At 38.0% G+C, this 26,982-nt stretch overlaps 2 protein-coding genes across 2 annotated transcripts; one reads left to right on the top strand and one right to left on the bottom strand.

Annotated features, from left to right (window-relative positions):
* Positions 1-511: 511 nt before the first annotated feature.
* Positions 512-6,698, top strand: LOC113486847 (ankyrin repeat domain-containing protein 40-like; the record flags this gene model as incomplete). The annotated part of the gene is made up of 4 exons (XM_026861136.1): positions 512-695; positions 2,189-2,674; positions 3,224-3,399; positions 4,096-6,698. Coding segments are annotated over 4 exons (990 nt in total), but the record flags the coding sequence as incomplete, so codon positions are not given.
* Positions 6,699-8,175: 1,477 nt separating this feature from the next.
* LUC7L3 (LUC7 like 3 pre-mRNA splicing factor) lies at positions 8,176-21,030 on the bottom strand. The gene is made up of 11 exons (XM_026860938.1): positions 20,945-21,030; positions 19,909-19,948; positions 19,481-19,625; positions 18,176-18,250; positions 17,976-18,080; positions 16,736-16,897; positions 15,972-16,255; positions 15,282-15,442; positions 10,174-10,314; positions 9,963-10,068; positions 8,176-8,626 (listed from the first exon to the last, which is right to left on the bottom strand). Exons 3-11 carry the CDS (start codon positions 19,601-19,603, stop codon positions 8,614-8,616), a joined length of 1,170 nt encoding a protein of 389 aa, XP_026716739.1. The 5' UTR covers positions 19,604-19,625; positions 19,909-19,948; positions 20,945-21,030; the 3' UTR covers positions 8,176-8,613.
* Between the last annotated feature and the right edge of the window lie 5,952 nt (positions 21,031-26,982).

Below are 26,982 nucleotides of genomic sequence, written 5' to 3'. Positions count from 1 at the left end.
GGCGGAGCTGGGGGTGGCTGCGCGGAGGCTGGCCCTGCCCTTGGCTGCGCGGGGCGTTTGGCCAGACGTGTGCTGGGCTCGGGGCTCCCCCCCTGAGGCTGGGCACCCCTCCTCAGGGGCAGGGGAGAGACGCTTTGAGGACGCGGCTCATCTTAGTTCTCCTCTTTACAAAAAAGGAAATGTTAATCTCGGGAGGCTTTGAGATTTACTGCTAAAGAGGATCATAGTAAAGAGGCCACCCTCCTTCCACCGGTCACTTCGAGTTTGCTCGAGGACCTCTCGCGGAGCTGCTCGTGTCCCCCAGCATGGACACCAGTGGGACACCAGCGGGGACTCAGTCTTGCGCTGCAGCAAGGCAAAGGGGGGCCTTGCCCCACAGAACTTACACTAGATTCATAACTTTATAAAGTGATGCAGCGAAGGAAACTTTATTCCCAGTTGTTGTCGCTCTAGGTGCAACCCAAGTGAATTAGGAGGGGCCCGTGAGGAGGAGCCGGGGCGCTGGGTCTGAGGCTGCGAGCACAACCCCTCTGCTTCCTCCCGCAGGACCTGTCTGCACTGGGCCTGCAAGCGGAACCACGCTCCCGTGGTGTCCTGCCTGCTGGATGCTGGTGCAGATAAGCAGATCCTCACCACTAAAGGAGAGCTGGCTGCACAGTTAACTTCGAAACCAGACATCCAGAAGATTTTGGGAGGTACTGTTCCCATCTGAAGAGTCGTCTAGAATTCTTGGTCTAAAAACTAAAGCATTTTTAGTGCTTTTATCTGAGGCAGTAGATTGGCAAAACTTGGCCTGGGACCATCGTATCTCATTAGATAGCTCTGATTTGTAACTGTAATGCATACTCAGGCAAATAGACATGGGGATTTCAAGTAGGAAGGCCTTTTATTCTGAGCTGTGTCATCAAGAGATTGAAAAGCTGTATACTTTGGGTAATGTGCTACTGCAGTCCTGTTTGCTCTCATTAAGCAGAAGCTAGCATGCAGGCTGCAAATAGAGGCTTTCACAGCAGTACAGTTTGACTGTTGTCTGACCATAAGAAATCTTACAAATCCACTCAGAACAACTGCAGCGTTTCAGAAGTTACAGCTCCTGAGGATTTTGTTATACTGTGACTTACAGTATGGTTAATTTTTGCCCCGTGCTTCTGTCATCTTACACTTTTCATATGAACAGCAAACCTAGTTAGATGTATGTGATGGTCCTGTTTCCATCAGCATCTAGGTACTGTGCTCCAGCTTAAAAGTTTTAAGTGCTTCACCTTTGGAAATGTTGATGTTCTGTCTTTTGCTAATTGCACTTAAATTGCTCTCTACAATGATATGCTCTTACATCAACAGTGCAGTTATCTTAAATGAAGTTGCAGCTAAGTCATGACTAAGGTTACAGCTGTCACAACTGAAGGAATGGCACGTTCTTTGCATGAGCATTTTATTTTCTGTTGGGCAAGGTGTTCATCTCTTGCACTTAGTTCATGACAAATGACTTGCGTTCTGTTTTTAACATCTAAACTGTCAAGGGTGTGTGAATGAACTCTGTTCACAGTTGCCTTATTTTGTCTGTTAAGCTTTCATGTGTTTCCTGGGGAACAAACACATATCACTTATATTCTCCCAAATGGTTTTTATTCTGGGAGTGTAGTGCTGTTGAGCAGATCTTTCGGAACTGCTTTGACATTAATATTTATGTCCTATAATGCTCAGTCAGGCAAGAATGTAATTTACTGCAGTACTTTTAAGCAAGAGAAGAGGTGGCTTGGGTATTATATCAAATAGTCACTTACCTGAAGAAATACTTGGTTTAACTTGTTAGCATGGGTTATAATAAACTATTTACAGCAGTGTTATTAAAAGCATTGTAAAACGAGACTTAGTGAATACTGGTCATACAGTTCCTTTGAAAATGCTGAATAACACTGCTAGAAATGAAGTATCTTTCAACAGGTATTTTTTTTCCTACTTTGCTTTTAAAAAGCACAATACATTGTAGAAATTTGTAGATTTTTCTTTCATTTTGAGCTACTTGCCTTCCAGGTGTTACATACATATGATACATTGGTGAGCGTGATGTAGTTTTAAGACACAACAGGAAAACTAACTAGATTCGAAATGATAAAGAGCTATCCAATAACATGGTGTTTTTTTTCTCTCTCCATCCCCCACCCCTCATTTTAAACTTCATTAACAGAGGAAGAATCTGAATACCAAGGAGTGAAGGATTTAAATTTGCCAATTGTTGCAAACTACTTGGCCAGCCCACCACTCCCTTATGTTTACACGGAAGAAAGCATTCCAGACAGCTTGGCAGAATCCCAGAATGAAAGTGCTTCCATCTCTTCTGCTTCCCAGTGTGAAACTAGTCCTTGCTCATCCGCAACTCAGGTTGAAAGCATATGCACACCTACATCATGCAACAGCGACGATGACTTTCCCACACTAGAGGCTGAGGAAGAGCTGCCCGCCCCACCAGCAGCTGCCACGGCCCCGCGCTGCGCCCAGCCTGGGGTGCACAACGGCCCCGGTCCCCGGCCGGCCTCACCCCACCACAGAGCTCTGGTCCCGCCTGGAGCAGCCCGACAGGCTGAACCTCTGCAGCTCGACAGGTCGCCCACTGGTCCCGCACCAACCTTTCAACCGTTTTTCTTTACTGGAACTTTCCCATGTAACATGCAAGGTAATGAAGTGTAATTTCCCATCTTATATTCGGTTCCATGTCTCTGTTACAAGGTGAAAGAGGGAGTTAAAGAATTGTTCCCCTTTCAGACTTGTGTTGAGTAGAGGCAGAGATGTTGAATTCTTTGGCCAGAACTACCCAGAACATTTTATTTTTCTGTTCTGCTAGGTAAAATAACTGTTAAACTGTATGTCAGACATGGTAATACTTTGCAGACCAATGGAAAGATCAGTCCAAGCAACATAAAAATTCAGGTCTTCCACTATATTCTACAGCATCAAATGTATCTCTGGTAGGTTGGTAACGACTTGTGACCAGACAGATCAGATTTTTAACACTGTGCATGTGGTTCCCCTGTCTATGTCTTGCTGTTCAAATGGAAGCTTTTATTAACTGCATGGTGTTTCTCAGTGAGATACAGTTATTGTATCATAAAACCTGAGTTCAGAAGAGAATGATAAATACTGTAGTGTTAGGTATGGGTGGGGGTTTTTTGTTTGGTTGGGTTTTTTTAGGGAAAAACCCCTTTTAATCTTGTTTTTCAATCAGAACTTGTGCTTAAGGTGAGAGTCCAGAACCTCAGAGACAATGACTTCATTGAAATTGAACTGGACAGGCAAGAACTGACCTATCAAGATCTGCTCAGAGTGAGTTGCTGTGAATTGGGCATTAATCCAGAACAAGTAGAGAAGATCAGAAAATTACCTAATACACTAGTAAGAAAGGTAAGAATTGAAACCAGAGATTAATTTGACTTTGCACACATCAGAGAAGGTATTTTTGTAAAAAGATTGGCAAAACATGGCCTTGTGTTTAAAAAAAACCCCTGACTTACGCTCACAAATTCAAAAGGATTTTAGACTTTTCTTAAACTTCATCACTTTAAAATATTCTTGTCAAAATAGGCAGTTTCACCTCCTAAGTGCATGAAACTATTACAGCTTGACTTTTTTTAAAATGTATTTGAAACAGCGCATTAGTGTGCTTTTAACATAATTGCCATGTACTACTTCACTGTTTGCTTGTCTAAAAAGAACAAATAGTAAGGGGAGAAAACCCACAAAATGGGATGTGAATAATTTAAAGATACGCCATTATCAAATGAACATGCTCTTCTGTTCCAAAAATACTTATTCTGGAGGTCTGTAAATGAAATGCATTTGGTCACAACTCTTCATCAAGTGACATGCATAGATACAGTGAAATCATAATGCAGGTCAAGGAGAAAAAAAATGTACGGTTAAGAGGAAAAAAAAACCAAACACACTTTGAAAGAAAGCGTGTACTGGTAGCACTTTTATTCTTACCCTTGGGTGTGACCTCCCTGGGATTTTAGTTTTTACTTCCTTTAGCCATTATTATAAATAATAATAACCAGATAGGTTTAGAATTAATGCGTAGTTCTGTCTGTTCTTTAAAAGGACAAGGATGTTGCCAGACTTCAGGACTTCCAAGAGCTCGAGTTAGTTCTTGTGAAAAGCGACAGCTCTCCTTTCAGAAACGCTGCGTCAACTTTGACCGAGAGACCATGCTACAACAGCAGAGCATCGAAGCTGACCTACTGACTCTTCTGGACACATCTGGAGTGTGAAAAGATGGTAATTATATGCTGCTGCCTTCTGAGGGCAGTGAATTAAGCGTGTGTAAAACCTTAAGTTATTGTTAGGGTTACTATTTTAACTAATAGTTTATCTTTTATATTTAATATCCCCTTCGCTTTTATTTTTTTACTTGATACTGTATTCAGATAAGGGATACCTCATTTATCTACTAAAATCACATGCTTCCAGTGTATTTCAGTGAAGTTTATTGGTGGTATTTTGCAACAGAGGGCAGGAAAGACTTAAATTATTGATATGAAATGTATGTTGAGTACTCCCACTCTTTGACCAAATAAGACTCATGGAAAAGAGATTCAGGAAATTGTGTGTGTGTGTGTCTGTGTACATATATATATATTTTTTAAACTTCCTGATTAAGTTAAACGTCAGAGCGTATTTGGCATGCAATGAACAGTTGCTCTCTAAAAATGTAAAACTTGCAAGCCCCTTCTCGAAGACGTACCAAGATGTGTTGTTTTGCCTGCTGGTGATAGAAATACTTTATGCTCTGAAGTGACAGGAGAATTTTCACTGGGCTGAAATTGAGTGTCCACATTTAAACATTCCTTTCCCATCTGAGAATACCGTAACTTAAGCGATGGCATCCTTCCACCTCCACAAAAAGTACAGAAGCTTCTCTTAATTAAGGAGCATTTAAGTCACAGAGCAAGTTAGAAGTGCCCTTTCAGAAAGCCCTTCTGTTTCAGGAGCTAGGGAGGGGATCAAAAATCTGCATCCGTGGTTTTGGTCATTTTCCCACCGCTGGGAGGAGACTGCGTTAGGCACACCAGACGTCAGTACACAGTGTGTACAGTCCCAGGCTGTGCGGTTCCTGTCTGCCGTTCCCACAACTGTCAGGAGTGTACCATGCTCTTGACTGGCCATGCTGCACTGGAACGTACACCATTAGCAAATAACTGACCTGTAACCTGGAACACGTGCAGTCTGCTGTCACTTTGCATCCGCAGTTTTAGCCAGATGAGGACTGAAAGGGCTGAATGCCTCCAGGTGCTTTCAGTTTAATTTTTTTAGAGGGTAAAAAAACCCAGACTCTGGTTAAGCTACAGGCTACTTGACTTGTTTTTAAGCAAGCCAGTAATAATAAAAAAAAAAAATCCATCTGTGGTTTTATGAATGGCAAGTCATCATTAAAACACACCCTGAAGTCACTCCCTTTCACTCCAAACAAAGTATTTAAGTAGCAGCATTGCTCGAGGCTTTTCCTGTTAACATGGTAGACTGCAAAGTTCCACCTTAAGAGGCTTTTTGGTTTTTGTATCAAAAACTACGATGACTTATGCACTAAAAACCTTAACTGGATACTGGGGTGGATGAAGTGGTGAGGGAGTTGTTTCATCTGAACACGAGCTGCTTTTTTTATTCTTCCCCCAATAGCACTGATTTTCCTTCCATCTCTGCATTAAGCAGCACTAGAGCAGAGTTTATGCACAGCTGATGCAGTGTTTGTTGCTGTTGATCCGGACTGTAATGTTGACATTCAGACCATAAATAGTACAATCAGCAGGTTTTGGTAGGCGCAGCGTGGCTGCCCTGCCCTCAGCTGCTTCAGCCTTGAGTGGCTCCTCTGAGCGAGGCTGGTCAGAACCTGTCAGAATACAAACCCTTCTGCCAGCAGAGAGCTCGACTCCGGGTTCAGGACTTCACCAAGCTACTTAGGCTTAAAACGCCTGCTTAGTGCATTCAAAATAATTATCACCCTTTCCCACTTCTTTCACTTAAACTCTGCTGACTCCCTCTTCTCTATGCGGGAGCTGGGCTACTTCAAAGCCCCATTCAACTCCTGGTACGCTCAAGACTGTGACACAGTATGAAGTAAAATTTCCTAACTATGGCTCCTGCTTTTTTTTCTTGTAGGACAGGGAAGTTTTTATTTTAACAATTGTGTATTTATCTTGCCAGCACAGCTTGGAGGCTAGTACAGATTATGTGCAATAACTGTTTCAAAACCAGTAGTAGTTAAATGGCTCAAAATTAAGTGTCTAATTTCTTTTCAGTTCTTTTAGGGAATTGTATAAAGACTGCCTCCACTAATTACTGAACATTCAGCTACAGGAGCAGCTGGTTTATAAAAAAAGCTTTATTTGCTCTAGTTTCCACCAAGAATAACTGTTAATGTGACAAGACTAAAACGTTAATCATGATCTGACTGTAATATTAACAGTAAGTCTATGCATTCAGAGAAATATTTTTGTATGTTTTTTGCAGTTTGATAAACTCTAAGGCACACTAGTTAATTTTTTTGTTGTTTTTTTTCTTTGAACAACAAATTGTTGTATGACAACTGAAACTAAGTTTACAAAACTTACTGTTCTTCCAAGGACAACTTTTGTTTGCACTACAAACTTGTATGGAATTGACATTGCTACTCTTCACTTATATTAAAGTCTCAGCTGTTTCAAGTACCTAGATCTCCTTTTTTCAGGGGGGGTGTGGGGGATGATACATGGCCTCTAGAGGGGACAGGAGGCTCTTAAAATTTCAACATAACTTTGGAAAATCTTGGGCCAGTACATTTTTAACACCTCATAAAAGACTGCCAGGCTGTCAAAACCAGTATGAAGAAAGCATGTAGGAGGTGCTTACTTAAATAAGATACTTGCTTTTTGCTTAGCACTCCTAGAAAATCTGAGATTATATTTATCTTGGGCTCAAACTCTGAAGATGATGCTTTTCCCACAGATTAATCTCTTGTGGAAATGCTCGTTACAGTAAAATCTGAAGGTAATTACTAGAAAGGCACCATGCCTCCTATGCTCCCAAAGATAAAGTTTTTCCTTCGGCTTTAATGCACTAGAGAAAGACTCCAGTCAGACATGTCTGGATCCCAGTCCAAGTTGCTACAAGGTACCTCATTTTCTAGTTTATACCTCTGCAAAAGAAGGGAAACCCTTAGTGCTGTAACAATGTGCAAAGACAATCATTTTAGCCACTGCAAGAAGTAACACATCCAGGCAGCAGCTGAACGATGTCTCTTGCACAGGTTTCAAAAGGAATGGGAGTTCACGCACAGTCCATAATTAGAACTGAATTATAATTTTGCTTGCTCCCACTTGTATTTATTTTTCTTATTGAGTTCCCTCCCCGCCACCGCCCAGTCTCAAGCCCCTGTGCCCCTGTATGGATGTCAGAAAGGACACGTGGCTGGCTGCACGTGGTGTCCCTCTGGTGCAGAGGGACCCAAGTGTAGATCCTTTTATGAGTGCACTTCCACAAACAGGCGAGACTCACCAACAGTAGAACAAGCAAGTTACAGTATTATAGTCAGCTACACGCATAGTCAAGTTCTGAATACAAAGGATAATGCGCTTTTTTAAAAAAAAAAAAAAAAAAGCACAAATTCAGTGTCTTACAGACACTCAAGTAACGTTGCTGCTGCTGACCTGGTGCAGTTCTTCCCCAACACAAACTCTGCTTTCCTGACCTACAGCTTTGCAAGGACCTGTCTTAATGTGGAGCTGTGATGCTTACCAACTGCAGAGCATTGTTCATTAATATTCCAAACAGATACTACCATGCAAATATAAGGCAGTCTGATGGCCAATCTCAGCCAGGGCATTTTTCTGATAATGCTGAAGAATCTTAGTGCCTTATAAAGGCTTAAGGCCTACAATTTTTATTGTGAAATTTCTGTAATTTCTTAACCAAGTGCAGCACAAGCTGCACTTTTTTTAGGGGACAGAGTATCCAGAAGCCATCTAACTGCAGAAAAAGCAAGCTTGAAATGAAATACTAACTGATGGCACAAAAACACCCCAAACCCACAAACACCACAGAATAACTAAGCATCCAAATTAATGGACTAAGCTTGAAGACATGAGTAGATTTATTAGGAAAGAAGCTTATTTAATATTAAACGTTCAATGACAGAGACAATCGAATTTGTAACAGAAATTCAAAGATACTTTATTTCCATTTCTTGTATATCAAGAAGCTAGGAATAGCTTAAGTTGTAAAAATGGGATTCATTTTAGTTTGATTCACACAAATACTAAACATTTATTCTTGTGTTTTAAAGTCCAAGAATGAAAACTTGCAATTAAACACTGAGCAAGCCATGTGTTCAGGTTATGTTGTTTTCTTATCTTAAAAAGTCTTAAAGAAAAAAAAGGATACAGGACTTATATTCTCAGTAGCATATGTGCTATTATCAACACATCTTTCTGAACTCTGGGAGGAAACACCAGTCCTGAATTAAATTTTATAAAAAAAAAATTTCTAACTCAACTTTATATTTTTCTACGCCACTACAGCTTTCTTTCACCTCATTTTAAAGCAGATCTTCAGTTTAAGCTGTCTTCCGCTGTCTTCGCAGACTCTTCATGTAGTAGTCCTATAATGCAAAATTTTGGGAAAACAGACAATTAGACAGCATTAAGAGCATTCAGTTTACCATTCCTATATATTGGCCCAGTTGTTAGCTGTCATCTTAACTCTACAAAAATGTCAACATTGAACGTGACTGGCTTTAGAAGCAATAATGTAGCATTAATGGTTTAATAAATCAACATAAAGTGTTTAAGAGTTCCTAGCATAAATAATGAAATTACAGTAACAAATTATGTTGCAAGAAGCTCATTTATCAGCTGTACTCTCCACTGTTAGTTCCTTATTTCAGGAATACAACTAAAGACCTTCTGTAAGAGTAAGAAAGCTATGTCAAGAGTGGGGAAAAAACTTCAAGTTTTCCTTTTAATACAGCATTTGTATTTCCTATTGTTTAGCTGTTTCATTTCCAGCAACAGTTTTTCAGCATACATTCTTGCCATGAACATTGTAATCGTTTGGTGGCATCTGTCTTTGTATTTACATTTGCCTTAGAAGTCTGTTATCAGCCATTCCACTTCTCTGTACTATGGCTGACTGCAAATTCTCCTACACAGTAGGAAATATTAAACACATACCTCTTAAAGACTTGAATTGCATTGAAAGTAACAAGGCGATTATTATGTAGTGTTTATTGCATTTTAAACTCTTTAAAGATATCTAATTCTGGGCAGCACTGCATCCCTACATACAGTTGAAAGAAAATTCCATTCTGTTAACATCAGATTTACAGTATTCACACAATACACAAAAAGTCCTTTTCACTATCTTGAAAATCAAAAACACAACAGTAAGCTTAAAGATTACAGGCAACAGCATTCAAACATGGATGTGGGTAGAGAAAGGAGTACCTGGCATGAGTACCTGCTTAGTTTGACTGAATCCTTGATTTTTAATTTGGCTTTTCATGGGCCGCTCACAACACCAACGCTGTGTGAGGTATGGTAGTCAGCTGCAATAATTCATAAACCCTACACTTCCATCAATCCAATGCTACTGGCTCTCGAGTTACAGAACAAACTGCATTAGAATGCAAGGCAATAAAGCAAAAAAACTAGAAACATCCTTGACAAAGAAATACTAGCAGTTCATATGAAAACAAAGTAGTCCAACATGTGCCTCAAATATTAAGTATTAAAGCAAAAGTTTCTGCTGAAGTACCAACACAATATGGACTTAAATACAAAAACAGTTCAACTTTTTTAAAAAACGATAACAAAATCCCTAAAATAAAAAAAGGATAATTAATTTTTCTATGGTGACTATATTACAAATATGTCCCAAAGAGGCACACTAATGGGGGCACGAGTCTGCTACAAAATAGCTGAGACAAAACAATGTACCTCAAAATGTTTTGCAGGACTACACTGTCTTTTCCTTCAGAAGGTGCTTTAGTATGTCTTCTTACTTGGCTTAGTTCCATCTTCATCTGTGCATACTTACGCTGCACTGTTAAACAGTAACAAAAAGCCCTAATCAAAGTTTGAAATAATGCACTTACCTCTGTCTGATCTGAGGTCATATCAGATCAGTTTTAATTGGACTGAGTGTCACCTTCAGATTTAATGTCTTCACTGGTCCCATTGACCTCATTCTTAGTATCACTCTCCTTCGAGTCTGTATTTGTGTCTTCACTCTGTTTTTCTCGACTACTGGACTTCATACTACTTTTTTTATCATCAGATCCCCTCTTTTCTGCCATGAAAGAAGACATTGACCATGGATTTCAAAGTAAAAACAAACATTGCACATGTGAGATATATATCGCATATAAAATGGGACAGTTACTTTCTACAGCAATAACAGTAATACTCTAAAAGTTACAGAAAGAGGCTTCAGGCTACCATGCTGGAATGGAGAGGGTACAAAAAAAGGTCAAAGGGGACAGTCCAGGGTGGGGAAAAGAGGAGAAAGGACAGACCTCCTAACAGAGGCAGCTACTCAGCTGTCTGTCAAAATACACAAACTGGGGGGGTAAAGAGGCAGTCAAGAAGTTAGGCAGATGTGTCATTACGGTGCATGGCTTCCTTACTTATCATGGGACGCTTTCTGTCCCCAAATTTTAATTTATGATGTGTATGGCTGCCATGGGCTTACAAATCTCATCAAATATGGTTCTTGAAAAGAGAATCAAAAAGAGCAGTGGGACAATGCATCAGTGCATTATCGAATAAATCAATACGTGCCAATTAAACAAACTAGCAACCCCAATCAAATACTTGGGGAAACAAACCACTAGCTTTGAAAGTGGAATCACAGTGACAATCAAAATTAACTTTACTATGCAGTATGTCACAGAAGCTGCATGCTTGTCAGCATTATTCATTCTCACTTTTATGAAAATGGCAGTCATTTATAATCCACTCATTAAAAAGGCCGGGGGACACAGTTGGGAAGATACATAAAAAGCACTGGTTTCCAAAGGCAAAGGACCAGCAAGATGGGAAGGATCCCACAATTTCATCACAAATTGGAAAGCTGACTGAAGAGTTTGCTACATTGCTGAAAAACTCATCTTTTCCTCAATAATCTTCAAAGAAGGAAGGAAGCCAGAAGTTAAAAAAAAAAATATTTCCATGGGAAGAAAAACATTCAGTATTAGAGCTGCGTGCCTCATCCATAAATTCAGCATGTGCAAATTTAATAAAAATATCAATTCTTTATTATTTCACACCATAATATTCAACCTTTGATCAGTAAAGACACTTTGGGAGAGAAAAAAAATAATCTGAAAAACCAACCTCTTGGATGTCATCATACAGAACAACATTCATGCTCTTTTTTCTGATTATTCCCTGCTATCCGGGCAATTAAAATAAATAACATAAATATATATATATCCCCAACACAGGAGCACACAGATCAAACACTCTGAAAAAGCTATTTTAAATAATGTTATCACCTAGACTGGCATAACACACTTTTATATTCCAGAAGACAAAGTAGAAATTAAGCTTTAAAAGAGAAGCATCATCCCAACTTCTTTGTTTTAAAACAGACCACCACAGGGAGGGGTAAAGCCCCCACACAGAAATAAGGGCAACTGCCTAATGAACACTACTGAGGTTTCATCTGAAGCAGCACATCCAGTGCACGGTGCTTGGAGAAAGCACGCAGCGATGTCAAAAAGCTAACTGAAGAACTAATAATTTTGGAGATCTGTCTGCCCTCAGTTTTGCAACTCCGCAGGTAGATTGCACTCTAACTAACCTTGTTAAAAAGTCTTCTTTTTGTGTCTTATAGGTATCTCCGATGCACACGTAGATCCACTGAGGAATAGTAGTCTTGTTTCCCCGAAGAGGACTAGTAGTCAGTCCAATAATCTTATCTTCTGTCCTATGTAGATATGGTAGATCTTAATAGCCCTATGGATGTGCAGTGTGCAGGGTTTTGTTCTGTCTTGTTTGTTTCTTGAATTTGGTCAGGAAGGATAATTTTGTTTAAGGTTAAAAAACTACCATTAAACTGTGGTATGAAAGATGAAACTCTTCTAAAAACTTAAATAATAAAATAGGTTTACCATAGCAAACCTCCAGTTTGCCAAGCAGAACTGAGAAAGTGTATTCAACAAGTAGTCCAGTAACTAACTCCTTTCAACTCCTGGATTATCTGCAAGCAGTTAAATTCCTCCACTGTATTTTCAAACAGTGAGAGTTTTCTTTCTTTAAAAGCACATACAATTAGTTTGCTGTTGAAACTGTGTATATTATTTCAGTTGTGATCTATTAGGTATAATCCCATAATACTGATTTTGCTTCCTGATTCAACACATGCACACTTTTCTGATTGAGTTCATGTGGGCAACTACAATGTATTTTGTGAGAATTCTTACCAAGATAATGTTCAGAGAATGCAAAAATCAGTCAAACATAATATCCAGTGTTACTATGGGTTTGGGTGTTCTGACAGTATTTGCTGAGGTTTAATCACTAACATGAAAACACAAATCACAAATAGAATTATTTTTACATAAGTATATGAATCCAGATTAGGGAAGGTAAAGAGCCAAGTTAAAGTGGTCTGGGGACATGTTCCAGTGTTAACCATTGATAAAATGAAGGTACCTGCAGAACAGATGTTTTCCTGTTCTTAAAAAAAACCCTATTTATTTCACCTACTCTGAAGTCGGTTTACTCAAACTAGTTGTGTTCTGCTGGTTTATATTAAGCTAATGCTCAGCTGATGTTTATGGCTGGGTGGCTCCCTTCTTTAGCAAATGTCTCCCTGTTCATGAAACTTGAGTCAGAAATTAAGTGACTCCATTCTGACATGTACTTTTTCCTTACAATCTTAAAGGTCGCTGTATTCTACAGTATTTTAATGAACAAGAGCCAGGACTTCTGAATTTTCAAAGTATGGCACTAATTTAATGTGTAACAGTAGGCAAGCCTTGGCCAACTATGCCTTACTTTTTTTCCTGTTAAGATTCATGTTTATAAAGCCGTTTGAGATTTCAAGATGAAAGGCACTACACCATGAGTAGTTAAAGCCAGGCCTTTGCTCCTTCTTTTAATAACTGCAGATCAACGGTGGATATAGACAATTAGAATCTGAAGCCAATATTCCCAATGGAGCAGTAAATGTATTAAGTTAAGACTTAACTTCTACATTACTTCTTTCTGTGCAAACAGCAGAGCAGGTAGCCAGCCACGTGCTTCAGATACACGAACCTCTAAAGCTATCTGCTTACGTGCCTACCTACAATGCCCCACTGCAAACACAAGGATGTAATGGTGTTTACAGCTTCATCATAGTAATCCAATGCTTGCTTGTTAAATACTACTGGCTTGTTTTTTTTCCTTTTTTTAATTAAAGATTTTCCCAACAAAGGGAAAAACCAGAAACTTCTTCAGCATTATAGTCTGATCTAAGGCCTACTTATGTTTCTACAAATTATATGATCACACAGTCAAAAAAAGTAATTGGTTTTCCCAGGTGGAATTTTCATCACAGCTCATAGCATCACCTCACTGTTCTCATTTCTGGAGGAAGAAAGTAGCAAGCAGCAAATAAAACAACCAGCAAGGAAATCAGTCAAGTTAGAACTAAAAATATTGAGATGCTGAAGAAAGTTCGCTAGTTCCTCTATTTATGGAAGGATTAAGGAGAGAACTGAAAAGCCAGTAAGCTCAAAAACAGACCAAATTTGAATAAATAAGAACACAGTTATTTATATTCATAGATACACACTACTGAATAGAATGTTCTTGACTAAGTACCAGAAATCTGTTCATAAAGTAGGCAAAAAAGGCACAGTATCAGGTAAGAATAATGTAACAAATGGACAGATATAGGCTACAATGCTGAATCTGAGTTGAAACACTATGCATCAGTTCCATTGCCAATGAGCAAAAGCAGCTAAAACCCACTTGCTTTAAAAGGGCAAAGCAAAATGAAAGAATCAATACTAAAGATGCACCATAGTATAAACTAGAAAAATTAAAACAGTCCCAGGAAGTCAGGCAAGAAAAATACATGAAGCATTACAAAATTTTGGGAACGAATCAGCTAGATAAATATGGAAAAGTAAAGGTAGGGCAAACAGGCCCCTGCAATCCAGAAACATGCACATAGCACCTTTCATTCCAGAAAACCTCAAAAGTACCTTAGAAACATAACAGAGTTGTTTCATCCATTACTGATGGTCAGCTCTAATAATGAACTGGGGTGGCTGTTTCAGACTGGACATTAGTCAGGACCCCAGAAACAGTAGTTTAAGCCAGAAGTTAGTATTACATTCCTTCACAAGTTTCAAAGACTTTTAAAGGGGGAAATTTAGCAATAACAGTGAGTTAGTATCTTTTCACAGAATGTGAATCTGTAGTGTTCTCTCTGTAGCTCTTTTTAATACTACTTAAAGGTAAAGCTTCTGAACACCAGCCTTTGATGAAGCAGTGAGTCACCATCAATGCTGTTGCACATGGCATGTACTGCTATAGAAGCATTCCAAGGATTAATACAGCATTCATTTGAGATTCACCTGAATACTGGCAAAGCAAATCTCACTTAATTTAAATAAAAAAAAAAAAAACCACAAAAAACAAGTGGGAAGGATGGGGGGGAAGAGCAGAAGACTGGGAGAGGGCATGAAGTTGTAATTTAGAGCATTATAGACATTCTTCAAGATCTATCTTGATTAGTTTAGGGAAAAAACCCCACCAACCTTAAAAGCACTGTTAAAGGAAAATAAAGGAAATGATAGTGTAAAGAAGTACAGTTCCACCTGTACCATCTATCAATCTCCCACAAAACATGTACCAGCAAAGGGTAATTACAGAAATAGCTGCTAAGAGTAGGAATAGAAGATATTCACTTTTAGGAAGTCTGATTACAGGCTTGTATTTTTCTAAAGGCAAATGGGTCTTAAAATACATCAAAATCCTCACACAATTTGCAGACAAGTGGTAAGCTTTTAATAACTACTGTAACACGTTAGAGGTGGACAGTGGGGTGTACATATGCACTCACGTGCATTACCAATAACTGGAACAAACACAATACTTCAAACTCGTTAACAGCAACATATACAGCTTATAAAACCAGATGTAATTTGATGCTAAGAAGAACTTTCAGTCACTCACTGAAAGACTAAGAGCTTTTGAGACTTTAGGGAAGGATTAGTTTCAGAACTTGATATGAACTCAGCCTTCACACAAACATACCTTTTTCTTTTGACTTCCTGTCTTGTTCTCTCTCTCTGCTTTTGCTTCTGTGCTTGTAGGATTTCCGATCCCGGCTTTTTGATCGTCTCCTGTCCCTACTGCGAGACCTATGTTTCCTTTCTGATCTATCATGACTTCTGCTTCTTCTTCGGTCACGACTCCTTAACATTCAGAGAAAATTTCAAAAATGTAGATGTCAGCTGGTATTTTATAACTCAGAAGATAAAACAGTAAAAGAGTAGCACCTTCTAATACACTGATTATTTGCAGAAAACAAATAAATAAGCCTTAATATACTGTATATAAATATTTCTCAGTGTGTAAAATCTGGCTTCATATTGCTTTCTTCACTTAAACATTCAACCACACAGCTTAAGGATATCCACTACTATGAATTAAAGACCAACTCAAGGAAAAAACAAGACACTGTTCTTTGGGAGCATCTCTCTACTCAAAGCTCTAAGACCCCTTCTACCACAATGGTGTTATCCACTTCCAAAACTGGAGAGAAGACAGTGAATATGCAGCAAGAACTTGCTTATCCTTTGCACCAGTAAAGTAGGTCTTCACTTAAGAGGTAAGAACAGTGAAGCTAACAAATCAGTGATGTGACCCAGGCTCACAGATCCAAGTCCCACAACATTTTTGTTTTGGAAAGTTTTATGAAAATTTCCACACACAGACACATACCTGCTTCGCCTTCTTTCTCTGCTTCTTGATCTTTTGTGGTCTCGTGAACGGCTGCATCTTCTGTCAGAGGTTCTGCTTGAGTGTCTACTTCGTGAACGACTCCTTTTACGTCTCTCTCTATCACGAGCCCTCTCTTTTTCTTTTTCTTCTTCTTCACGTCGCCTCTTCCTTTCCCGCTCTTCTCTTTCCCGTTCTCTCTCTTTCTCTCTCTCTTCTCGTTCTTGTTTCTCTTTTTTTAACCTGTCATCACGGTCAGGTTCTTCTGTTCTTTTTCGTAGTTTTTCCTTAAAAATGTTCACAGAAGGAAATGAAGATTACTCAAGATAAATCATTCAATATAACTTAGCTTACACATTCTGAGGATGTAGAAGCTTGAGCTTTTAAAATGTTTCAGAGTGTTTTTCTAAACAAAGGGCAGCCTACATAGAAGCACTTTCTAAAATCTCCCCAAACTGAAATTCTTTGTTTCCGAGAACCTTTTTTTTGCGTGTCCTTCTCTCAAGAACAGAGGCCACACCACAGTTCTTTATAAAGGCCATAAAAAATTCCCACCTGAATTTACATCTTTGCTTATGTCTAGTGTAATCACATGCAACAAAGACTGTCAGTGCAAGCACAATACAAAATGTGCATTGTAGTACTCCATTTAACATTTATACACCACCTTTGGAGTATTTCATCCACTTGAGACAATCCATAGGACATCCTTTTATTTACCATAGAAAGCCTCCAAGTAAAGGTCAGTAACTGAAGGAAACGCTTACTTTTAAATCTTCTACAGTAGCTTTTATTTTGGCATAACCCATGTGCTGCTTTCCCATCAAGTGGTCATCTACCCTGGACTGTGCATCTCCTACAATTAAAAAGGCTCCACAAACTTCACAGACTTCCATTTGCTTTTCTTGGGCTGCAAAGCTCTCAATTGTCTGCAAAAGAAAAATATGTGATAAAGCAAAAGAAAAGTTTTAGAACTTTATTTTTACCGTTGTCAAATCATTGGCACTAGTGAAAGCTGAAAATGGTACCTGCATGCTTTGTCTTCACAGCACTGCACCTACTAGGATGAACAGGGCAAAAATAGGCTACATACACCCATTCCACATAGGCCACAGGGAAAAAATCAATTAGAAAACACAGAAAACAAATCTTTTTCCTCACTACAAAGGATTAATAGGTACATAGCCATATCTGCAGCTTCCCTACAATCTTAAGGTTAAGGAAAATAAAATTGGTTTTCTCTTAAGATGACTTCTTTGGCATCAACTGAAATGTTGAGCTGTGGAACAACCATGGAATATGTTCCAAGGAATGAAAAGGTTTGAATATCCCATGAAGAAATACAAAAAGGAGTGCTGGGCTTCTATTTAAAAGGATGATGGTCAAATTAACTCACTGTTTCAACAGGCATGTGAGAAATACACTGAAATTTCAACATAAACCCAAATGATTATTGTTGTGCAATGTTCATGAATCATACAGTATAGAACACTATTGCTTGTAACACTTAGAAGAACTTTTTAAAAATAAAACAGGAATCACAGTTTGAGCATATTATTAATCACTGAAATATAATGTTTAAACATAAATTCTTTTTTTTATTGACTGGAATTTGCTACTTAACACATTACCTTTGGCTTCTGTAGCTCCCAAAGTCAGACAGATGCCTGTCTCTAAACACAGCCCTAGAACAAAGGTTTTCTGTAACAGATTGGTAAAATAGTACTGCAGAGGCTACGTGGCCAAGTTTAACCGAGACCCGAACTAGACCAAGATGCAAACTTGCCTCCAGGACTGCTGCGTAAATCATTTCTTAATTTGTGTGCAGGAAACCCATTCTCAAGGTGGCATGCTAAATCAACATACCAGATTAACACATTTAAATGTCCTGTTACTGTCTTCGTAAATTCAGAGCTTGAGTGCCTTCAGTGTAATGACAAGGTTAATAATGTATTGCTTCAACAAATTTTGAAATAAATCTGACAGAACTACAAACACATTACTTACTGAAGTTGTAGACCTCAGCAATTCTCTCTCTTCCTTTAACTGCTCAACAAGTTTCATCATTCCTTGTGCCTCTTCCACCTTTCCTTCTGAACCCAGTTCTTCAATCTAAAGGACAGTGAAAAAAATCCAAAACTTTTTAATCAATTTTTAATCAAGTAACAAAAGCAAGAGATCTCGTTACAGGGGGTAAAACAACTCACCTGTTGTAGAAGTACATCAATTTTGTCAGTTAACACCTGAATCTTCTCTTCATTTTTACCGGTAGGTCCCGCTCCCTGCCAAACGATACAAATGTGTCTTTTTAGGTTTTGTTTTTTAACGTTAACATAGCTTTAAAACACATTGCCTTCTCATATTCCAGAGACACTTCAGGAATAACCAACCTCCTCCTGCCTCTTCTCTTATGAGGACCTACTAATAATAGTCTAGTCTAACTTAAAGCACTCTTCAACACATCTTACTCTACTTTTGCTGAGAGAAGCAAGTTCTAGTCACACTAATGCCTCCTAAATCAACAAAAACGTTCAAGGCCCTGGCCCATAAATGGTAAGACATCTGAATTCAAAGTCCTAAATTTAAACTCTGGAACTGCCATGCAGCTATTACATATCTTTGCAGACACTCAAGTATGACTTAGAATTTCTGTGCATTCTGAAATTTAACTTCTGAGCATTAAATGCAAAAAGAATCTCACTTCATCAAAAAATGTACTTAGTAGTATCCCCTCTGCAGGCTGCTGGAAGAGACTTAAATCTGCTTCTCCCACCACCTTTGCTCTACTCCACAGCCAATAAGCTCCTTTGACTAGATACTGTCCACAGCTCCTTCTGAAGCAACTGAACTTTGCACAGAACAATTAAGTGGGGCAGCAGAAAGGAGCCAGACTACCCTAGCAGTCATGAAACTCTCAGAGCACAGGCAACAGCCACTGCTCCAAATCCATCAGGAACAAGAAAAATCAAGTGGAGCAACCCCTTAAGATTCTTCTCCCAGTCAGTTTAAGCTTTCCTGTCTAGTATGCAGCTTGGAACTGAAAAAAGTTGCACAGAAGTACTTCTTTCCCAAACTTCCAGCTGCCTAAGTCTGGAAGCAGACATGGGTATTTAGCTCCACCAGCTGCTGAAAGACAAAGTACTTGCCTACTTCAGTAGTATCACTGTGATACAGTTTAGTAGTGAAGGGAAGGAGGAATATGCAACTGAAGGAGAAAAGGTAAACTGAGGTTAACAGGGTAAAGACAACGCTTGACAGGATTAATGTTCCAGGATGGAGAACACATACTGATTCTGAGGAAACAGAGATGGGGAGAATAGAGAGGGGCTCCTGCTGACTGTGGAGCCACTTGGCTTGTCCATTAGGACTAGATGCGATCGGCTGGCTAACAGATGAAGAGACTTATCTAATGGGAATCTTCTGGAAAACAATGTATTTTACCTGAACAAAGTAAAGAGAACACAAAGACGCAATCTAGAGGAAAACTGCCTCAATGATTCCTCCACACTCACCCCAGAAGACTGTTGATTCTGTGACAGTGCCAAACGAGCATGGCCTCTTCGAATTCTGCGTTCTACCTCTGCAAGTAAGCTTTGTAAATAGCGTAAGAAGTCTCTTTCATAGCCCACTTTCATAAAACGAGAGCTCTTCTCATACCTGGTAAAATATTTTAAAAATGAAAGCTCTTGTCAATCCATAATATATGAAAAATCATACCTGGTAAAATATTTTAAAAATGAAAGCTCTTGTCAATCCATAATATATGAAAAATAAATTAAAAACATGCAATGTTATAAATTCTTGCTCAAGAGAATATTACACATTTCAATAAATGTTTACATAAAACAAAAGGCATTTAGTTTCTCATGGTTGGGTTGCTTTTAAAAAAATTTCAAGCACACTAGAAACACTGTATGCATTAACATACCAACATACTTACTGTTTACGTAGATTTTCATCATGAATTTTTTCACAAGGACCTAAAAAGACCAAACAAAAGTTTAGCCTTGCATTCTTGAATGCCGTATTTACCTTCTGCCAGTAATTGTTTATACACCATGATAGAACAGAGCTATAAACACTTCTCAGAGACTTTTATGCCTGCCTTTCTGCTTCCTTTGCTTGGAATTTGAAAGACACATTAAAGAAAAAGAATGCCAATATAGTTTAGTAATTATAAAATCAAGGATATTCTGACTGGCATATAAAGTCTTCATATAAAACAGAATTTCCAGATCAAGTTCTACATTGGTAAAACTACACAAACAAAATAATACCTTAAACACCTAGGGTCTTAAAAAAAAAAGGAAAAAAACAATTAACATATGTGACATATGAACAGTAATTTCACCAAGCACTTTCTAAACTCCAGACAGCTTTTTCTGTAATAAACTAGCTACTTAAAATGCTCATCTTCAGAGTAAAATTAGGAGGTATGTTGCCTCAGTTCACAAAGGTATTCATGTTAAAATTTTCCACCTTCCCCAGTCTATCAAACTCTTCACTGGACTTGGAAATGAAAGTTAAGACAATAAGCCTGGTTTTCTGAGTTACCATCTCCAAACTACATGTTGTCCACATACACTCGCTTGAAAGCTACTAGTAATTTAGAGATGGCCTTCAGTAATAACTATTACAGTAAATGAGTCTCTAAAGTAAAGCAGCTCAATAATCTATACTCACACAAAAATAAGTTAAAACCCTGCCCAGGTAGAATAAACCAAACTAGAAGTAAACACTTCAGGAGGAGAAAAACACCCCCCACAAAATAATTTAGCTTACACAATAAGAGAAAAAAGAGAAGTAGGATCTGGAATAAATATTGCTCTTAACATACTATATCACTGGCAATCCTTTAAAAACAAAAAAGATTATTTTCCAAGTGTTTTAAGAAAGCATTAAACAATAAAAATGAAGTCTGCAAACAAAAGTTCAATTGTAATTACGTATAAGGGAATAAAAATTACAAGACTTACCTAAATCAGAACGGGTATTTGTAAATAATTCAGCTGGGCAAAAGCCACAAAGGTAGTATTTACAAACCTGACAGAGAAGAAAGAAACAGGCATAATTTTTTCCTCATGAATTAGCAAATTTAGGTAATCGGTTTTATTTTATAAAATACAGTGTAAAACTCCCCTTTGTACACTGCAAAATTTCTGAAAATTTTACATGTACAACTTCTATCATTGTGTTACCTGGTTGCAGTAAGTGCTACAAGGTGCATCTCAGCAAGAAACCACCAAAAATCTTACGTTCCATTGCAAAAATAGCATTTCTTAATTTTACTACTAAATGTTTAAGATAATGGGAAAGCCATCTATCTGTAAACACAATATAATATTTGCTATTTCCAAAGGAATTAAATCAGATCGGACTAATCAAAAAGTTACTCTGAAATTCCTTAAGGGTGAAAACCTACAAGGGGTGAGAATGTCCGCCACAGAAGCATGAAAGCAAGTTCCTCTTGGCTTGTCTGTAAACTCTGTGTTGAGCCTTCATTTCTGCAGTGCTGCTGGCTTGGAGAACAGGAGCCATCAGCATTCAAACATAAGGTCCTGCCTCAAGGATTCTGCCTTAAGACAACATATGATAACTATCCAAAAGCTTCCCCATTCCAATGCTTTTAAAAATCCTTACTTTAAGAATGATATGCAAAGAGACACTGCATACCTCTTAAGGCAGACAGAGAAGACATTCATTTTAACCTGGTTTCCTGCCAACTGAAAAAAGAGTTTGTTTTGTTTCTGCATAGCCTATTTTTACATTAGCAAGTCAGGTTCTTTTTGGTAACAGAAAAAAATACCACCAGAAGTTAGAAAATAACCAACCTGTTAGTCCAGACAGCAAATACTTAAGATACAGTGGGGAAAAAAAACTGCTTTTGTTAAAAACATTATTCACCCTCACCTTTGAGCATGGGCTTAGCTAGTCAAGTTGGTCAGTTCTTTAAGTTCTTAACATGGAAATATCTCCTGTCTATCCATCGGAACAGACAAAAAGATAAAATCAGGAATACTTTCCTAACTTCATAAGCAATCTTAAAAAATTAATTCTTCGATAGACCCTTCCCCTAGATATGAATGCCATTAACTAAGTGTCAATCCAAAACTAGCCTGGACATTCTTCTAACATCTCTTTTATCAGTTCCCATCAGTTTCTAACATGTGGCAAATCTAATAATGGCTACTGTGTATTACAACCTGCTTAATACTCTCACATATACTGTGGGCAAAGATTTGCAACATACCATTTCCCAAGATACATTTTAAAGTATTTTAACAAACAGGGGTAGAAAAGACCCAAGACCTACCCCGTATCGACATCTCACTGAAATGGCTGTGACACCAGTTGATCAAATTAGATCAGCCTGATCTATTTTTCCACGCTGACAGACCGCAAATCAGACTATGAAGTTAAAACTGTACTGACTGCTTTACAGATTATATAGAAAAACAATCAGGCTTTCTACTAACAAGCCATGGACACGAAAAGCAAACAAACAAATGTCTTTTATTATACAACTTGAATACTTTTCCTGTGATCCAGGCTGGGACACTGTGGCACCTATGTGAAGCAATTTATCAAGAAAACACCACACAAAATCACAAATTTTTTTCTTCTCAAGAAGCAAGGAGAAAGCTACTGGACAAAACCTTGTTTCAGAATTTGCTCTCTTCTCTGAAAGCTGCAGTATTCCTTCTTTTAATACGGAATTGTTTCAAGGGAGCAGTTTCTGGAATGAACTTCTGTACTAGTCAATAGAAATATAATTTCTCTCTGTATTCTCCTTCTCTTCCATGTTCTCATCCTCACATCCCAGTATTAGGGTCAGCGAAAAGGCACTTCCCCCACAAAAATTTCAGGAATAGATTAGACAATTTCCTAAGACACAGAGAGCACAATGGTCTGGCCACATTATGTGATAAAAAGAGTTGTAGAATGTTTTCTATCAACTCAAAAATTATGCAAACAGGCCTGTAACAGTTTTGAAACAAGTAGCAACAAAAAGAGCAAAGGAAAAGTTATTACAGGCAAAAGTATGATAAAAAAAACCCACAACAAACCACCAACCAACATCAGAAATAATTAAAAATATCTTATGAAGCAGCACTGCTAGGAGAAACCTCCTCTTATGAGCTGATGGTTACAGCCAAAAATTGTAGTAACCAGTACTAAAATGCACAGCTTAAACATGTGTCACACAGTGTATTAATTATTTATATACTAAAAAAACCAACAACAAAACCCACACATACTGAAAAGTTGCAGCAATTTTCTCCTAACTAGCTCTGGATGTGACGGTACCTAATGAATTACTTGACATTATCTCCTAAGAAGCAGCCTGCAGAGAAATACTCATATTAGAGTGGTTCAGACTAGTGTGTCTGCAGCAATTTTCTCCTCCTCTCATACCTATTTCATTATGCTCTTCAACTGATTTTGCTTCAACAGAAAAACATCACTTGAGAGAATCTTGCAGAATCTTGAAAGGTATCATCCTGGGTTAGCTTCACCATGTGGAACATCTGCCTTGACAGGCTGTAGATGCCAATCAGCTGCACTTACACTCTGCCTTAAGTAATCAATGAGGAGTAAAAATAGAAAGGGCCAAGAAATGGCTGAAGCATCACAGAGCCATTAAAGGACTGAAACAGAGGTGATATGCTTCAAATAGCATTACTCATCCATGGCTTATCAGACTGCTGCACTTAGTACAAGTCAGAAGTAATAGAGAAAAACATTCTGTATTTGCAGAGAGAGCAACAGGCAGTTTTGTATGGGTATTTACCTACGCAGGCAAGAAGCACTTACTCCTTTTTGCCAAATTATTCTGATGACTCCTCTGCCAAGAAGGTGTAACAGAGAGGAATGTTACTGTCAAACTACTGCAGCAGGACTAGCTATCGCTTGTGCCTCAAAGCCCTTTGGGTCTCACATTTCATTAAGACACTAGAACAAATACAGATAGACACTTGGAACTTTCCACTTCTAATTCACTAATGCTTGAAATGTCTTGGTGTGGGAAGTAGTATCCTTCACCTCAAAGCTGACTAAGAAGAAGAATGGCTCTTTCAAAGTTTGTAATCAGTTCAAAGCTTTCCTATATAAACTACTGACAGCTCCAGATCATTAATACTTCTACATTTACCTGTTCCTCTTCTGCAAGAAATTATTCACTAACGGAGAAGTATCAGTAGAACTGTAATAAACAATTACATAAGCAAATTCCTTTAGGCAGACAATTCCTAGTAAAAAGGCTGAGAATAAAATCCAGCAGGTTGGGGCTTACACACCAAAAACTAGAAAATTCCTTCATACAGATAAGTTATTTGGAACGATTAAAGTTCACATTCATCAGACACTTTATGAGCAATGCCCACCCACCCAAAACCAACCAAACGTAAGCCTTTCTCCCAAACCCCACTCTTAAAGGTAACCTTCCTTTACTAATATTATTCCAAAACAAGCAACACTTAAGTTCCCTCCCCCCATCTCATCCCCTGGAGGATTAAGTTCTGAAATTCTACTATCTAGATGCAAACCAATTTAGGTCTTTGGTATTAAAAAAAATATGAGTGTAACATATCATAAAAAGCTAATACCATCAAATAATATTTTAAATACAGAACCTGCATTTTGAGACCCTGCATTCCTATCAGATAACTGCTCAGTCATTTGTCTGTAACAGCTCTTCAACCCCCCCTGCTTCCTGAAAACACTGAATTTACCTTGAGGGAACCACCACAATCTCAAAGCCTTATACAAAGCATGAAGCACAGATAGTCAATGCTGCGCTTTCTTGTGCTACAGAACAGCCTCAAAATTCTTACACAATGGCTGTTTCTGCATGAATTTGTTTTGTATAGGTGGCATATTAAAGAAAAAATGCCTGAATCAATAAAGTTACTGCTCAAAAAATATACTTTGTCTATGAATATGACAGTAAGCAGAAAGACTAAAACATATGACACCAATAATTTCCTCCTGCATACAAACCAATAAGCCTTTATGCCGAAACTAGAATTGATCATCTAAGGACATGCTGCAATACTGAAACATACAGCGAGTGGGATTTCAATTTTTTTAAGATTAAAAGCTTTAATCGTATGTCAAACTTTTAAAGTAAAAATGTAAGATCTACAAAAGGCTTTACAATACCTGATCAACATGTTTCATTAGAACTGCAAATAAATGCCCAGCTATCACACACTCTGCTTCTTCACCTTCAAAACAACCTACTCCTATCTTGTATTTCACTGCATCTTCCAAATAGTTTTTGATATCCTAGATGCAATTTACAAATGATAAAGAGATGAGCTTGTTTTGATAACTTTCCATATATCTAGAACTGATGAGATGTGACATAAAATCCTAAACTTTGGTATGAGTACAACATGCTTACACTGAAAAGGTGACACATTGATATCTGCCTAATTTTATCAGAAATGACATTAGCCTATGCATTTCATCTGAAAAGCAAAACAGCAGTCAGGCAGATGAATTAATGTTACTATCTGAACCTGATCTGCATTTCCTGTCTTTTAAAACAACACCAGCATTGCAAATTTAATCTTTAGGTGATGCAGGAAGTCAAACTGAAACACGTGCTTTCACAGTGGTAAATTTTTTTTTAATGATCTCATCAGTTGACTATAGTAATCTATGAAACCATTCCTTTCAGAGAGGCTGCATTTCATTATGTCCTATAAACTTCACAAATAAAAGCAGGAGCAGAGCAAAGAGCAGCAGTTCCCACAAGACTGAAAGCTCAACCCTAACTAAGCCCATAAATTTCCCACTGGCCTCAGACACAGGACAGCTCTCCACTTTCTAAACTGTCAAAGGAGGACTGGGAAGAAGAGACAAAGCCTCATTTCTGAAACAACAGAATCGAACAGCTTAGAAACAGATTCCTATGGTTATAGTCAAGCTCTTCAGTCTAAAATTGAAAAATCTGCTCATTAGAAGATGAAGACAGTAATCTGAACTTATTAAAGAGAATGAAGCAAAAAAAAAAAATCCCATTAAAAAAATCTTGCTCACCTTAAGAAATAAACCAAAACAATCCCCTTATCTATTCTACCTGGACCAACACGGACGGCTCAAGCCATTTACTTTGTATTTCCAAAGCTGTACAACTCCTCTGAGATTTCAGAATCAAAAGAAAATATGTAATTTAACACCTAATTGAATAACGATATTTGGTTAATAAGAGAAGTCTAGAAAGACACCAAGATCACAAAAACTTTTCTGAACTCACAATTTCCTCATGACATACACAGCTTACCCACAGAGTTTTTTGAGCAGGGAAAAAAAAACCAAAACCAACAAGAACCAAAAACCCCAAAGTATTCCTTGTACTTGCAAAATCTAAGGCAACACAGATATCTGTCCTTACCTCATGTATTCTGAGACAAATTAAAACCTGTATTAGCCATTTTTAAAATGACATAAGTGTTGTTTGAAAACATGAAATTCCCACCTCTGTGATTACGATGCAATTTAGAACTGCCAAAATCCAAGTATTTCTCCCTCCTCACAATTTAACAACATCCAAAAAAAATGCTAAGGAAAGGAGGAGCTAAAGGCTTTTTGAAGCTTAAACCACAGAAATTAATATCATACAGGTAATAAATAAACTATTGTAACTGTGACACTTTAACAAGTACCATAACTCAAAAAAAAATTCATGAACGAGGAAAAAAAACTATTTCAGCAGAGTATTCATCTCCTCCAAAGAGGCAGCTATAGGAATTTTGTAACTACCACTGATTTTTTGTGAAATAGCTTATAATACGACTACGATGAATGTCACTAAGTCACCATTCATTAAAGCTCAATCATACCTGGGGAGAAATTCCACTCCAAAATAATAGCAACAACAATAATAATTATTTTTAAAGTCTTGCTTCAGCTATTTATTGCGGAAAATTAATGAATCGCCACGTTAACAAAAAAATACATAACTACTAGTAAACAATAGCACTGTTTAGGCTAGATGTGTATAAGA

Source organism: Athene cunicularia, assembly GCF_003259725.1.
Source record: "Athene cunicularia isolate RWA chromosome 18 unlocalized genomic scaffold, athCun1 chr18_part1, whole genome shotgun sequence".
Lineage (NCBI taxonomy): Eukaryota > Metazoa > Chordata > Aves > Strigiformes > Strigidae > Athene > Athene cunicularia.
Note: the sequence above shows the minus strand (reverse complement) of the source record. Positions and strands in the feature narration are given on the sequence as shown.